Genomic DNA, 13070 nt, shown 5'->3' with positions numbered 1-13070 from the left:
GCAGCCCGAGCGCCGCGCCGGGGAGCGGCCGGATCCAGCCCAAAACGGACTTGCAGCCCGACAAACAGGCTCTGCCCTGGCGCTGCTGCAAGTCCTCCCCTCCCACCCCCAGCGCGCTCCGTGGGGAATGGCATTGCCGGGAATTGAGCTCTGGCTGCAAAGCGCTTTTGGGAACGCTCGCAGGGGAGAAGCGGAGCGTGAACCGGTGGGGGAAGCACATTACATAACAGCAAGCCAGCGAGCGCCGCCGCCGCTATTATTCATAGCAGGATTAGAGGCTGGGGAAGCGTGGCGCATTGCAGAAAGTAAACATGGGGCGCAGGCTCCGCGCCTGCAATCGGGGCTTGTTTTGCAGTGAGTCAGAGCCAGCGGGCCCCAGACGCCATCACGAAGGAGCAGAAAGCCTGAGTCACGCTGAAGAAATGGCAAAAAAAAAAAAAAAAAAAAAAAAAAAAAAAAAGTAGAAAAGCCTCTTTTCAGCTTCTCTTCTGGATCTTGAACTTTTGCACCGGGCAGAGGAAATGTTTCCAAACGCTCCAGCCACGTGAGCTGGAAATATATTGGCTCCAGGGCTGCAACAGGGCGTTCCTGGGCCCAGTGGGCTCGTGGGTGCTGGTTTTCTGCCCTCACCCCAAGGACTGCAAGCAGAGCCAGTGTCCCCACTCCTGTCACCAGCACAGTCCCAAGTCACCCCATGGCCCAAGAGCACCCCCATACCCAAATCACCCTGTGTCCCCACGCCACCCCCACATCCCAGGCCATCCCTGCCCCTTGGGTCCTGGGACAGTCATGTCCCCATAACATACGTTTATCTCTGGGCCCCTCCGTGTCCCCACACCATCCCCCATTCCCACACTACCCTGCCTTCAAGGAAAGATCTTGGAGCAGAGGGCGAAGCAGTCCTGCAGCACATTCGTGTCTTGCAGCTTCACTTTGAAGGCTTGGGGAAAAGCCACAGCCCCCAATTCTGCCCCTTCTTTACACCAATAACAGATAACGATAATTAAGAATGAATAACGATCCATTACTTTGCAAGATCCAGCTGTCTCATGCTCCTGCAGGCCTGCCCGTTGCAACGGGTCCATGCCATTGCCTATTGCCCTAGTGCATTGCCCCATTGCATTGCCCTAGTGCCCTTGTGCATCGACCCAATGCACTGTCTAGGTATGTTGTGCTGGTGCATTGCCCCAGTGCCCCGTTGCACTGTCCTGGTGCCCCAGTGCATTGCCCAAGTGCCTCTGTGAACTGTCCCAGTGCATTGCCTTGGGTGCCCCAGTATATCGCCCCATTGTATTCTCCCAGTGCCCAGGTGCGCTGGTGCATTGCACTGGTGCATTGCTCCAGTGCTTTGGTGCATTAACTCTGTGCATTGCCCCAGTGCACTGACCTGGTGCTCTACCCTGGTGCATTGCCCTGATGCACTGCCCCGGATGCACTTGTCCGAGTAAACTGTCCCGGTGCACTCTCCCCGTGCACTGCCCCAGTGCACTGTCCCGGTGCACTGTCCCGGTGCACTGTCCCGGTGCACTGCCCCGGTGCACTGACACAGTGCACTGTCCCGGTACACCGTCCCGGTGCCTTGCTCCGCTGCACCGAGCCGCTGTAACATGGCCCCGCGCGGCGCCGCCTGGAGCCCGCAGGGGGCGCCGCGCGCGAGCCGCCCGCCCATTGGCTGCGGCGCGCGCGGGGGCGCGGGGAGCGGGGAGGAGGGGCGCGTGCGCTCTCCAGCCGGCAGGGGGCGAGCGAGCGGCGCCATGATTGGCTGCGGCGCGCGGCGGGGGGAGAACGCAGCGGCAGCGGGGTGCGGAGCCGGGAGCGGGAGGCGGTGCGACATGGCCCGTTCCGGAAGCGGCGAGCTGATTGGGCGCGCCGCGGCGGCGCGGATGGAAGGAGCGCGCTGATTGGGCCCGCGCTCCCCCCGCCCCGCCCGCCGCTTCCCCCCGCACGCGCAGCGGGGCCGCGGCGGCGGGGCGCGCGCGGGCGCAGCGCCATGGAGGAGGCGGCGGCGGCGGGCTGCGGGGCGCAGTTCCGCGCCGCCGTGCGGGTCATCCAGGGGCTGCCGCGGAGCGGTGAGTGAGGGCCGGGCGCGGGGCGGCCGCGGTGCCGGTCCCGGCCCCGGTCCCGGCGCCGCTGAGGCTCCGTCGTGTCGCAGGTTCGTACCGGCCCTCGTACGAGGAGATGCTGCGTTTCTACAGCTACTACAAGCAGGCGACGGCGGGGCGCTGCCAGGGCCCGCGGCCCGGCTTCTGGGACCCCATCGGCCGCTACAAGTGGTGAGGCGAGGGGGTCCGGGTCGCGCTGGCCGGATCCGGTTCAGGCTGGTTCGGGCTGGTTGTTCCCCCCCCTTAGTCACTTCACGGTCCTGTCGCCCGCAGGGACGCCTGGCACAGCCTGGGGTGCATGTCCAAGGAGGAGGCCATGGCTGCCTATGTGGCCGAGATGAAGAAGGTGGCCCAGAAGGTAATGGAGGGAGCGGGGGTCGGTTTGGGGGCCGGTGCTGCCTGCTGGGCCCCGCAGCGAGCTGTGGCTCTCCCCAGGTCATCGACACGGTGCCCATGGACGAGGCGACGCAGGAGATGTTCGAGTACTTCGAGCCGCTCTATGAGGTGATCCGTGATATGCCCCGGCCCCCTGAGGCCTTTTTCAAGAGGAAAGGGGGTGAGTGGCAGCCGCTCTTCCCCTCGCCCCAGCACCCAGCACGTCGCTCACCTCTGCCACGCGCTCCTCTCGGTGCCTGTCACATCGCTCCTGCACTTGTCATCTTCCCGGGCAACTGCTCACCCCTGCATTGGTACCCAGCACGGCCCACACCTAACTGTCCTGCTCGTGCAGGGGATGGACACACCAGGTCTCCTCTGGCCTCCTGGCCGTTGAGCAGGTGCTGATGAGGTGCTTCTTTGAGCATCACTCTTACGCAGCTATCTCTGGGCTTTCCCCAGAATTTTGGGGAGTGAAATTGGGATTTGGCTCCCAGATGTCCCACGGCCCAAATCCATGTACAGCCCCACGTTGTAGAGCAGGTGGATCAGCTCCGGTTTAATCTCCTAACGGCTAGGCTGTCCTGCTTGGTTAGCCTTGACTCTGGCTCACTTCTGGGAGGGGCTGGCCATGTCCACCAGGCCAGGTCATCTGATGTAAACAGCTGGGCAGGTCTGTGTGTTTGCAGTAGAGTGGGTGTGGAGAAATTGGGGTTGAGAAATAGGATTATTGAGACCTGGAGATGCTGGGACTGCTTTGCTCTAGAGGGCTCTTCCTAGCCCTTCCATGTGTGTGTCTGTGGTGTCGGCTGTTGCATGCTGAGAGACTCCTAGGGACCTCTGGAGCAGAGTCCTCAGCATATCTGACCTGCTGTGGGCAGAGAGCTGTGCAAGCAGGACTGTTGTGGATTCTTGCCCAGTTAGCTGGTGTTGATGACTTCCTGAACACTGGAAAACTTAATGCTGATCCGCTTGATGGGCTTCTGTGGCAGGCAGATTTGTAGTATAGCGGTTAGCACTCCTTCCTTTCTACCCCGTCAGTCTGTTCCTGCTAAGCAAAGGGCCTGAGTTTATACCCAGCCTTTGGGGTGACTTCCGCAGGCAGTAGTGAGAGGTTGGGGACTGGGAGATGTGTATGGAGCCTAAGTGGACACTAAGCATGCTGCTTGTCTCCCTGGGCAGGGGGATAGGAGCTTTACAGAGCAAGGAGTGTTTGGGTAAGCAAAAAGTTTTACTTGGTGGTCTTTAATTGAGAGTCAGCCATGAGGTTTCGGAAGGAGATCTACTGATGAATAAACATGCAAACTTCAAACATGGAGATTTTGCTGTACCTAATTTCCAGCAGAAGACTAGCTTGGCAGTAGATGAGCTGTGGGATGTGTTCAGAGCAGGTATAAACTGCCCTTGTTCTGTTAATGTCAGAAAAGCTCTGACAAGCAGACTCACCACCAGCCTGTCCCAGGCATCTGTCCTGCCCCATACCATTTCTGACAGTTACTGTCACACCCTGCCTCGGAGGAGGATGCCAAAAACCTGTTGCCTGTAGGGCATGCTCCTTAGCCCCAACATATCACTTGGCCTTATGATGGCTGGTCCTTCCCATGATATCCAAGCATTCTTGTTCTCTATACTGGTGCTGATTCTGGTCCCATTAAAAGATAAATAGGCTTTATTTTGCTCTGGAACATAAAAGCTTGGTCTAAACTCCTAATCGTTATCCATCTGGAAGTGTCATCCTGTGCTGGTGTCGCTTTTAGATGACAGTGTCTCATTTAAGTCTAAACCTGATAGTATCTACAAAATAAATATACTCAAAGTGCCTGAATCTTGGTATAAATACTGAAGTTTTTAAACTGCTGAGTCATTTGTGTTAAAGGTTCTGAACCTACCTTGAGCGTTGGTGCTGTTGCAGCTTTTGTTAATGATAATCCAGATGCGAAAGGCAGTTTTAGAATCTGTGGCTGGTAGGTGCTCACAGATGTGCTTGAGGTGAAACCAAAACATGGCAGGTAGAGGCCCTCGAAAGGCTGCCTAACTTCCTGTGCCTCAGAGGACAAAGAGGATGCACAGGGTGGTCAAAAGCCAGACTTACGTTATTACAAAATCAAAATACCATAAACTGCCACTTGGAACACAAATTGTGAGTGGTTCAGGGTCCAAAGAGATCTCCAGTTAAGAAAGCTTTTACAACCATCTTTGTACGTGTAGGCCAAGATTTGAAGAAACTACAGTTAAATTCTCCTGCCCTAAAGCACAGGCCAGATGTTGCTCTGCCAGCCCTGCAGGCAGGTGGAGGCTGGTGTCGGAGCCAAGCTCTTCTTGGAGCAATCGTGTGGGAGGTGACAGGACCCTGCCTGTATCTGCCCCCTGTGTCTGTGTGGGGCAGGCTCTGGGATCGTAGCAAATGTGCCGAGGAGGGATCTGGGGATGGGGGTTGGCCCTGGGCAAAGCAGCCTTCACGCTACCTGCTGCGTGGAGTGGTGCAAGGGCCTTCTGAGCCTGGTGGGATCCGGTCACCAGGACTGGACCCTGGGAGGTCCCGCGGCCACCGTTGAGAATAGCAGCCCCTCGGAGATGCACGGGCAAGGTGCTGGGCAGGGCAGCATTGCCACATACCGGCCTGGCCAGGAGCAGAGAGCAAAGTCCCAGCGGCTGGAAACACTGCGTGGCCGGCCTTAACCCCATGGGCTCTGCAGAGCTCCTGGGAAATGGAGAGGGAGCCCAGCTCCGCTGGGAGGGCCAAGGCCCGCTCCGGGGTGCTGCCACGTGAAGCAGGTGTTGGGGTTTCGCACTGCCTGCTGATAGCCCTCGCGGTCGATGGCAACGCGTGCGCTGCTCAGATGCGTGTCTCCTCAGCCAGCGCTTCTTGCTTTGCCTCTGCACGTTAGTGCTGATGGGCCCAGTGACCTGGCAGGGGACCGGGGTGGCGGCCGTCACCGGTCGCTGTTCAGCCAGCTGTTGGCTGGAGCTGATAACGGAGCTGATCCCTCTGCCTGCTGCTGCAGGGGCCAGCAGGGGAGCAGAGAGATGAGACCGTCTGTACAAGGCAGCTCTTGCTGATCAGTCTGCAGCGATTCCTGGTCAGCAAACGAAGCAGGCGCTCGGCTCTCCTGTGCCTTAACGTGGGGGCAGGCAGGCAACACCAGGCAGACGGCTTGGGAACAGCCAGTCCCTGGAGAGGAAGGAAGCCTTTACATCCCCCCCCCCCGGCCCCACCATGACCGGATGCTCCCGACAGGCCTGGTGGGAAGGTGGTTGCAACTCCGTGCGTCCCCCACCCAGCTGACGGGGAAGCAGCGCTGTGAGGAGCTGGCCGCGTGTCCCGCATGGAGCAGAGCGGGGCGCACTGACCGTCTACAATGCTTTAATGCTGTTCTACTCCCTCCCCTTTACGCAGGCAGTCAGGAGCAGGTGACTGACCCCAACGGGGACAGCCAGGAAGGGAGCCTGTCTCAGGATCGCTTGGAGAATGCTGTGCCTGAGGAGCAGAAGCGTGGGGAGCAAGTGGCAGGTTGGTCTCCCTGGTGTGGCCAGCGCCCGGCAGAGACCCCACAGAGGAGGCACAGGCCCTTGTGCTGGCCGAGGAGGAAGCAGCAGGGCTGGACTGGGCCTCCGTCCATCCGCAGAGCTGTTGGCTTCAGGCACGTCCGGTCCAACCCTGGTTGTGTATCAGCATTTTACAAGTAACTGGGAGCTGGTGTTTTTTGTGGATCCAGCTCTTGGAGCTGTTCTTGACCTCCGGGTAACCTTGAGCATGTTGGTTGTCCCTGTTGCTCTTATCAGTAGAGAGAGGTCTGATTATGCTAAATTGCAGGGGGAGATTTGAGGGCTGGAGTGAGATGTGCTTTTGTGGACTGGGAAGACGTTGTCCTGGAAAGTCACAGCCCTGGGAGGAAAGTTCTTCGGCGGCTTGAGCCAAGTCTGCCCTGCCCCTCTTTTGGTACCAGGAGGTTGTACAGAATCCTCATTCTCCCTGTGTCAGGCTGTCTCTGTATTGGCTAATGTCTTGGTCCTGATTACTTGTACAGCACCCTGCACGCTCTCCCACCCACCTGCGCTGGGGAAAGTGATCTCTGTGTGCCTCTCTTGATGGCACACAGTGCTCCTGGCCTCGAACATCCTTGCCTGCAGGGGCCTCTTGCTCTGTGTTGAGTGCTTCGGGGAGGAGTTCCCGGCCCTCCCCTAAGGAGCATATATGGTCACAGAGCGAACGCCTGCTTCCAAACCGTGGCAATCCTCAAGTGAACGTGGGCTGGGAACGTGAGCGGAGCTGGGCAGCCTGCCTGCATGCCCGCCTGGGTGTGCTCTGACCCTGGGTGCTGACTGCAGTTGGTGTTGTTTCCAAATTGGAAGGGCTCCATGTGATATTTTGCTCTGGGGTTTCCACTGGCTGCTGTCACATTTTGGCAGCCCTTTCCCCAGGTGGGAGCTATACGTGTGTGAAGAAACCGACCCTGAAATAGCAGCTTGCTGTTTGGGTTTGCCTGCCTGTGAGCCTGACTCTGCAAGCTGGTGGGCAGGAAAAGGAGAATTTGGTCCTTGGATTCAAGGCCACGGTCCCGGTGCTAGTAACAGAGCCAATTCCTTCACCGTTGGGGTGTTTACTTTCCAGCAGTGAAAGCAATGCTCTGCTCCCTCATGCAGTGGGAGTAACGCTTTCACGTGCCCTGAGCGTCCCAGCTGAGGGATTCTGGCCTCTTCCTCGTGTCTTGCTTTGTGAACGCTGACGTCGGCTTTCTGGCTGTTTGCAGACCTATCTCCTTGTGGCCACTCTGGGCTTCTGCTGCTGTGTGAACAAGGCTGCTCCAGAAGTACGTTTCTGTCGTGCCGGTGCTGCCTGCGGCTGAGCCGTGTGCTTCCCTTGCAGGAGATGGGCAGGCTCCTGCCACTGAAGCGCTTGAGGGTAGCCAGGTGACCAGTGACTCTGAGGGGGAAGTTTACTGTGATACCTTGGAGCACATGGAGCCTGACCAGGTAACGTGTCTCGGGGCAGGGGAGCTTAGAGGAGGGCTGGGAAGTGCTAGGATCCTGCTGCCAGCCTGACAGAGGCTTCCCCTCCTGGCAGCCTTGCCCTGCCCTGGCCCAGCGTGCTCCGTACGGGTGGATTTCAGCCTCTCCGTACTGCTGAACGCTGTCCCCGACTCTGCGTGCTCCTGTTCTCGCTGCCCTGGCACTGCCACGCTGCTGCTGCTCCCGGGAGCCCTGCCAGAGCGCTGAAGACTCCCCCAAACGTACAGTGTAACAGGGAGCGTCGCTGCCCTGGTTACGCGCCAGAGAGGGGTCCGTGTGCCGCTGGAGCCCGGTGCCCGTCACCGAGGGGAGGCTGAGGAGCCCTCGGCGTGCCCTGATCTCCCCAGCAACGCTGTCAGCCCCTCTCGCTCCTGCCGCAGTGGGGCTCCAGCTGGGCACTGGTGACCGCAAAAGGAGGCAGCAGGAGGCCTGGCGCGGGCTGGGCTGCCCGGGAGCCCCGAGCAGGCCCGGATGCAGGGCACGCTGTGCCACGCTTGCGCTGCCTCTGCTTCCTCTCCGCTTGCTCAGCCTGGGCTGTTTTCAATAGCTGTCTTGGGTACCACCACCAGCAAAATTTTGCACTTCACGTACTATAGTGAGGCACTGAGAACCTGGTGGGCGAGAGGGAGGAAACCGCCCAGGTGCCTGGGTTCCTTCCAGAGCTCTTCTGCCGGCTTGTACCTGGGCGAATTGCTTTTCTCTGGGTTTCTGCTTTGTTGCTTTCCGAATCAGCTGATAACTTGTCCTCCCGTTGTGATTTGACTTTGCTCAGCCTCTCTCATCCTCCACCGCTGTAAGTGCTGCTGTTCAGTCTTGTGCTGCAGGATGGGGAGGAGAAGCTCGGAGAGCAGGAGAGACTTGGAGCTGCTCAGGGCATTGCTGGCCGTCACAGCCCAGGAGGCGACCACCCTGACGTGGTCGCAGAGCCCTCTCTGTGCTTCCGCAGCCCCGGGGAGGGGGGTGAGGAGCGGGGTCTCAGGCCGTTCTTCTCTACCTTTGCGCAGGCTGGGCAGCTGCTGGCCAAGCAGGGTCTCTCCCTGAACGGCATCCGGCCTGGGCCTGAGCCCCCGGTGCCCCGCGCCGCTAGGGAGGGAGAGCGGGGTGAAGGCAGAAGACTAGAGGGGAAGAGCAGCACAGGCCTTGGCTCTGAGAGAGGTGGGTGCAGCGCTTGGCTCCTGCGCACCTTCCCGCTGCTCCGTCCCCGCATCCTGCGCCCGGGGCCGGGCGTCCGTGGTGTGGGGTGTCTGCGCGGGGGCTGAGCGGAGAAGTGAGGGTTACTGGGGGGCAGGGTTTAGCTCCAGCACCCGGGGATGGGTCAGCAGCTGTGACTTCTTGTCTCTTCTTTCCATCCATGTGTTTGTTTCCAGGCAGTTCAGGGTTTCACTCCTCGAGACCTGGGCCTGACGGGCTGGCTTACGTGGGGTGAACCGGGGGGGGGGGGGGGGGAAGGGTGAGGCTGGGCACCCGCCGCGGAGGGGAGGAGCTGCCACCTCACCTGAGTGCGGCCCACCCGGCCCGCTTATCTCCCTGTTAATGTTTCTGCAAAGCCTCCCCGGCTGCTTGACCTTGGGAGTTAACTTGTAACTGAGGCCAGTTAAAGCTGCCGTGGGGATGGGTGCGAAGCGACCCTGGCCTCCGCTGGCTCCCTCCACCGCCAGCGCTGAGCTGGGCAGCTCCCCGGAGCGCTGGGGTGTAGCTGAGCGCGCAGCCTGGCTTGCTGAGGCTGGCAGGAGCGGGGATAAGGAGCAGCCTGTGTTGCAGCAAAGACCAGCCTGTCTCCCACTCGCAACAAGGATTATGTGGGTGTTTCATGGCCCGGAGGGAGGCTGGATCGGGGCCTTTGCCAAGCCCAAAGGCCTGGCAGAGCTGCAGCACGGAGCTGTGGCTAAGCGGGCTGGGCGTCCTGCCCGACTTCCAGCGTCCTGCCTCTGCCGCCTCGCCGGCTGAGCTGAGGCAACCTACGTGTGCCTCCGGGGAGGCCGCGCGCCGTGGCCGCCACCACTCCTGGGGACGTGGCATCAGTCGGTGCCCCCCAGGACCGTGAGCGCTGGGCCAGGCAGAGCGCCTGGCCGCTGGAGAAGGATGCGGGCCACTGGGCTGGAAGCTCGCGGCTCGTGCCAGCTGCGGCGCGCAGGCAAAGGCTGAGCGGAGCTGGTGTCACGCAGGGAGCCCACGGCGGAGGTAGCCCACGAGACGCGCCGTTTGCGGTTGGGTAACCTCCTGCAAAGCTGGTAGATGAGTCTGTGATGTTCTGGGACCTTTGTAGGGGCCTTGCTGCCAGCGTCGGCAGAAACCGGTGCTTGGCCAGCTGCTCCCGAGCGGTGGCCTTGCCCCTGCACCACGTACGCTGCGTTACTGCTCTGCCACCTCGCATCTGAGCAGCACCTGTCTGTGTGCCCCCCTCCCCAGATCCGCAGCTCGCTGCGGGAGAGCAGGACGCCGAAGGTGACGCCGAGCTTGCCTGCACGAGCCGGGGGATGCCGGAGCAGCTGGACGCACGGGTGGTGGGCGCCGTCCGAGCCCTGCAGGCCGACATGCAGCGAGTGCTGGCGAGGCTGAGCCAGCTGGAAGCGCTCACCTCCGCGCAGGTGCGTGGGCAGCCGCCGCGCGTGCCTCGCATCCGCAGCCCGGTGGGGCTGTGGTGCCTCCAGCCATGTCGCTGCGGTCCGGGCGCAGGCTGCGGGGCCGGTGGGGCTTGGCTCCGATCCCTGCAAACAGGGAGCCTGAGGTTTCCCGGGTGCTGCGAGACCTCAGGTTTTCATGACACGTGCCAGCAGGGTGGAGGCTGGTGCAGCTCTGATCTGCCCCAAGGTGCAGGCGAGGACCTGCTGCCCCCGTGATTCCCATTGCCCCTGGGGTCCCATCCTGGCTGTGCTGTCTTGGTACTTTGTCGGAGTTCTAACTGGACTTAATTCTGCACGTTTCCTGCTCGCATGAGGACTCTGGCTGCCAAGGGGGTGTCCAGCCATAGCTGAACCCCAAAAGCTCTCCTGTCTTGCAGGTGGACCTGTCTGAGGCCCATCCCGACCAGCTGCTTACTCCGCAGGTGAGTTGGAGGTGGACACAGTGCTGCAGGGCCTTGTCCTTGGGCAGCCCGTCCTGTCTCACGTGTACCCACCGGGCAGGGGCCTGCCTCCCTGGCGCCTGCCCCAACCCGACCTTGGAGATGCCACAAGGTGGGGGTAGATCAGGACAGCAGAGGGTCCCTCAGCTGGAGAGTAGGGGACAGCACCAGGGATGCGCCCCCAGCATCCAGGCACCTGGGATAACCCTATGGATGTGGTCGGGGGCGCATGGAGATACGGAAGAGCTCCATGGAGCTGGGAGGGGATCGCAGGGCTGCAATGATGTGCTGCTGCAGCCCCCTTTCCAACTAGGGGGACGTCTGATCTTGCTGGGGACCCCATGGAACTTCTCTCCTACTCCACATCTCTCTGTCCCCTCCCCAGGCAGCGTTCCCGTGGCCCCTGGCTGTGTCCCCTCACACCCTGCTCTTCCTCGTCACCTGGCCCTTCGTCGCCCAGTGGCTGCTGCGCCGCTTGCAGGGCAGGAAGAGGTGACCGCCCGTGGCCGAGCAGCCGTCCTGGCGCTCGCTCGTTATGAGACCCGGCTCCGTCGTGCGACCGCCGCCCTCAGCCTGCCGAGCGGGTGCTGCCACTGATAACTAGTGATTCTGCTTATCACGAGCCAGGCAAGAGCAATCAGATCAACGCAAGGAGGGAAGTACCTTCCCCCTTCCTCCCCCCACCCCCGGCAACTGGGCTGCTTTTAAGCGACTGTCCCAGGCCTGAGGGCTTGGCCGGCCGGATGCGAGGCTGGAGCTGCCCGGAGCCCCTTTGCGCCCGCCCGGCCCGGGGAGGAGGAACCGCTGCTCACTGCCGTTGTCTGTCGCTCTCAGGGTCCCTCCAGCACCGCAGGGATGGCAAAAGCACTTTGCACCCAGGGAAAAAATCCGGCCGCGCTCTTGCAGGAAGCGCCGTCTTCGAGCACCGCTGCACCGCAAGTGGCAGGCGGCGCCTGGCCGCCCCCCGCCTCGCCCCCCGCCGGGCTCCCAGCTGGTGCCGCTCGTGGCCCGCGCGAGCCGGACACACGGACGTGGCGCCGAGCTCTGCTGCGGGAGCGGTGCTGGGAGCCGCTGCCTGCTTCGCTCTGGCCCTGCACCGCTTGGACAAGCACGGCTTCCTCGAGGAGCGGGAAGGGGGACTGAGCTTGGGGGTTGGGGGAGACAACACGGGCTTTGACAAGGACTGGCACCTGCTAGCGAACAGCAGCCAGCCGAGCCTGGCTTTGCCCGTCGAACGGGAGCCAGGGCACCTTCCCGGGCAGCTCACTGCTATCACACGCAGGGGCGGGGGACTAGCTGCCGACTGCCACTCGTCACTGCGCCGCCCCCCCCCCCCCCCAGGCAGGGAGGGTTGCGGACAGGCAAGGGGGAGCGCGCTGGGCCCAGCACCGTGCGGCCAGCAAGCTGGCAGAGCCCCAACAACCACGGCAGGAGGGGAGCCCAGGTTTAGAGACTGTTTTAATAATGTGTATTAACAGCCAAACCTGCCCGAATTAAAGTTGCCTTTCATCTAGCGCAGGCTTCTCTGTGCCCACGGTGACCCCCAGAGGAGGGGGGGGGCAGCTGGGCCCCGGAGCCAGCGCCCACCATCGCGCTGGGGCCAGCACCGTGCTGGCCTGGATGGGGCTCGGCCCTGAGCACCCAGACTTGTCCCCACCCAGGTGGTGACAAAGCTCCGAGTCCCTCGAGACCCCGCGAGCGTGTGCGGGCTGCTCCCCTCCCCCCCCGGGGCCGCCGAGGAAGCTCCGGCACACCGCGCCCCAGCAGCCGTGCGTCGCCTCCCCCCCGCCGTTGGGTGCTGCACGGCGGCGCGGTGGCCGGGCTGGCAAGTGCGCCGGGGCGAGAGATGGGCTTGCCTTGGCGCGCGAGCTCTCCGCGAACCCGGCTGTGGCCCAGCGCTGCCCTTTATAAGGCCCGGCCCTGGTCCTCCTCCCTGGGGAGGCGAGGGGGCCCCGCTGCTCCCAGCCCACCCTGGTGCCTCGGCTACGCAGTCCCCCGCTGCCGTGCCAGCGTGCCGCCTTTTCAGCCCCTCACTGTGCCCGCTGGAGGCCCGGGCTGGGGAAACGGGAGCCGGCGCGGCCTGCCCGGGCCAGGAGCCTGTCACGGCCTGCGCCCTGCGCCCACCGTCTCCAGCTGCTGCGAGGGATTGGGGGGGGGGCAGGTGTCCCTGCTTGTCCTGTGCCCCCCTCCCCTCCCAAATCCACGAGGGCAGATGGGGGGGGACACCAACATCCTCTTCTTGGCGGCACCCCCCCCCCCCCCGAGTTAGGGCCGTGCAGCTCCGCTGGCAGCAAGCCGCCAAGGGCGCTCGGCTCCCGCCCCGTGGCAGGGCTGCGTTTCCAGGCCAGCACCGGCGCAGAGAGCAGCTTCCTGCCCGCGGGGGCTGCTGTGGCGGCCGGAGTGGGGCTTTTTGTGGGGAGGGAAGTGGCAGCATTTCGGCAGCCCTCCCTTCACCTCAGCCCCCCCGCCCCGGGCCAAGGGCCTCGGGCGATGCCACCCTAAAGGCGCTGCGAGCGCCC

At 62.4% G+C, this 13070-nt stretch overlaps 1 protein-coding gene across 2 annotated transcripts; it reads left to right on the top strand.

The window, feature by feature from the left end:
* The first annotated feature begins 1987 nt into the window (after window positions 1-1987).
* Window positions 1988-12064, top strand: ACBD4 (acyl-CoA binding domain containing 4). 2 transcript variants are annotated; one of them, XM_062595770.1, is made up of 10 exons: window positions 1988-2069; window positions 2153-2273; window positions 2376-2460; window positions 2538-2658; window positions 5875-5988; window positions 7345-7451; window positions 8492-8642; window positions 9897-10075; window positions 10489-10533; window positions 10937-12064. In XM_062595770.1, the coding sequence occupies exons 1-10, from the start codon at window positions 1991-1993 to the stop codon at window positions 11045-11047; spliced, it is 1113 nt and encodes a 370-aa protein (XP_062451754.1). In that variant the 5' UTR covers window positions 1988-1990; the 3' UTR covers window positions 11048-12064. The 2 variants fall into 2 exon arrangements, with proteins under 2 accessions (XP_062451754.1, XP_062451756.1); XM_062595772.1 differs by lacking the exon at window positions 5875-5988.
* The last annotated feature ends 1006 nt before the right edge of the window (window positions 12065-13070 follow it).

This window comes from Rhea pennata, chromosome 26 (assembly GCF_028389875.1).
Source record: "Rhea pennata isolate bPtePen1 chromosome 26, bPtePen1.pri, whole genome shotgun sequence".
NCBI classification, from domain to species: Eukaryota; Metazoa; Chordata; class Aves; order Rheiformes; family Rheidae; genus Rhea; species Rhea pennata.
Note: the sequence above shows the minus strand (reverse complement) of the source record. Positions and strands in the feature narration are given on the sequence as shown.

What these genes read in the sequence shown, in the direction of transcription:
- ACBD4 (XM_062595770.1), top strand. Translation starts at nt 1,991, where the DNA reads ATGGAGGAGGCGGCGGCGGCGGGCTGCGGGGCGCAGTTCCGCGCCGCC. An exon ending in GCGTGGGGAGCAAGTGGCAG is followed by an intron (nt 5,989 to 7,344) that starts GTTGGTCTCCCT and finishes CTTCCCTTGCAG; the next exon opens with GAGATGGGCAGGCTCCTGCC. An exon ending in ACCAGCTGCTTACTCCGCAG is followed by an intron (nt 10,534 to 10,936) that starts GTGAGTTGGAGG and finishes TCCCCTCCCCAG; the next exon opens with GCAGCGTTCCCGTGGCCCCT.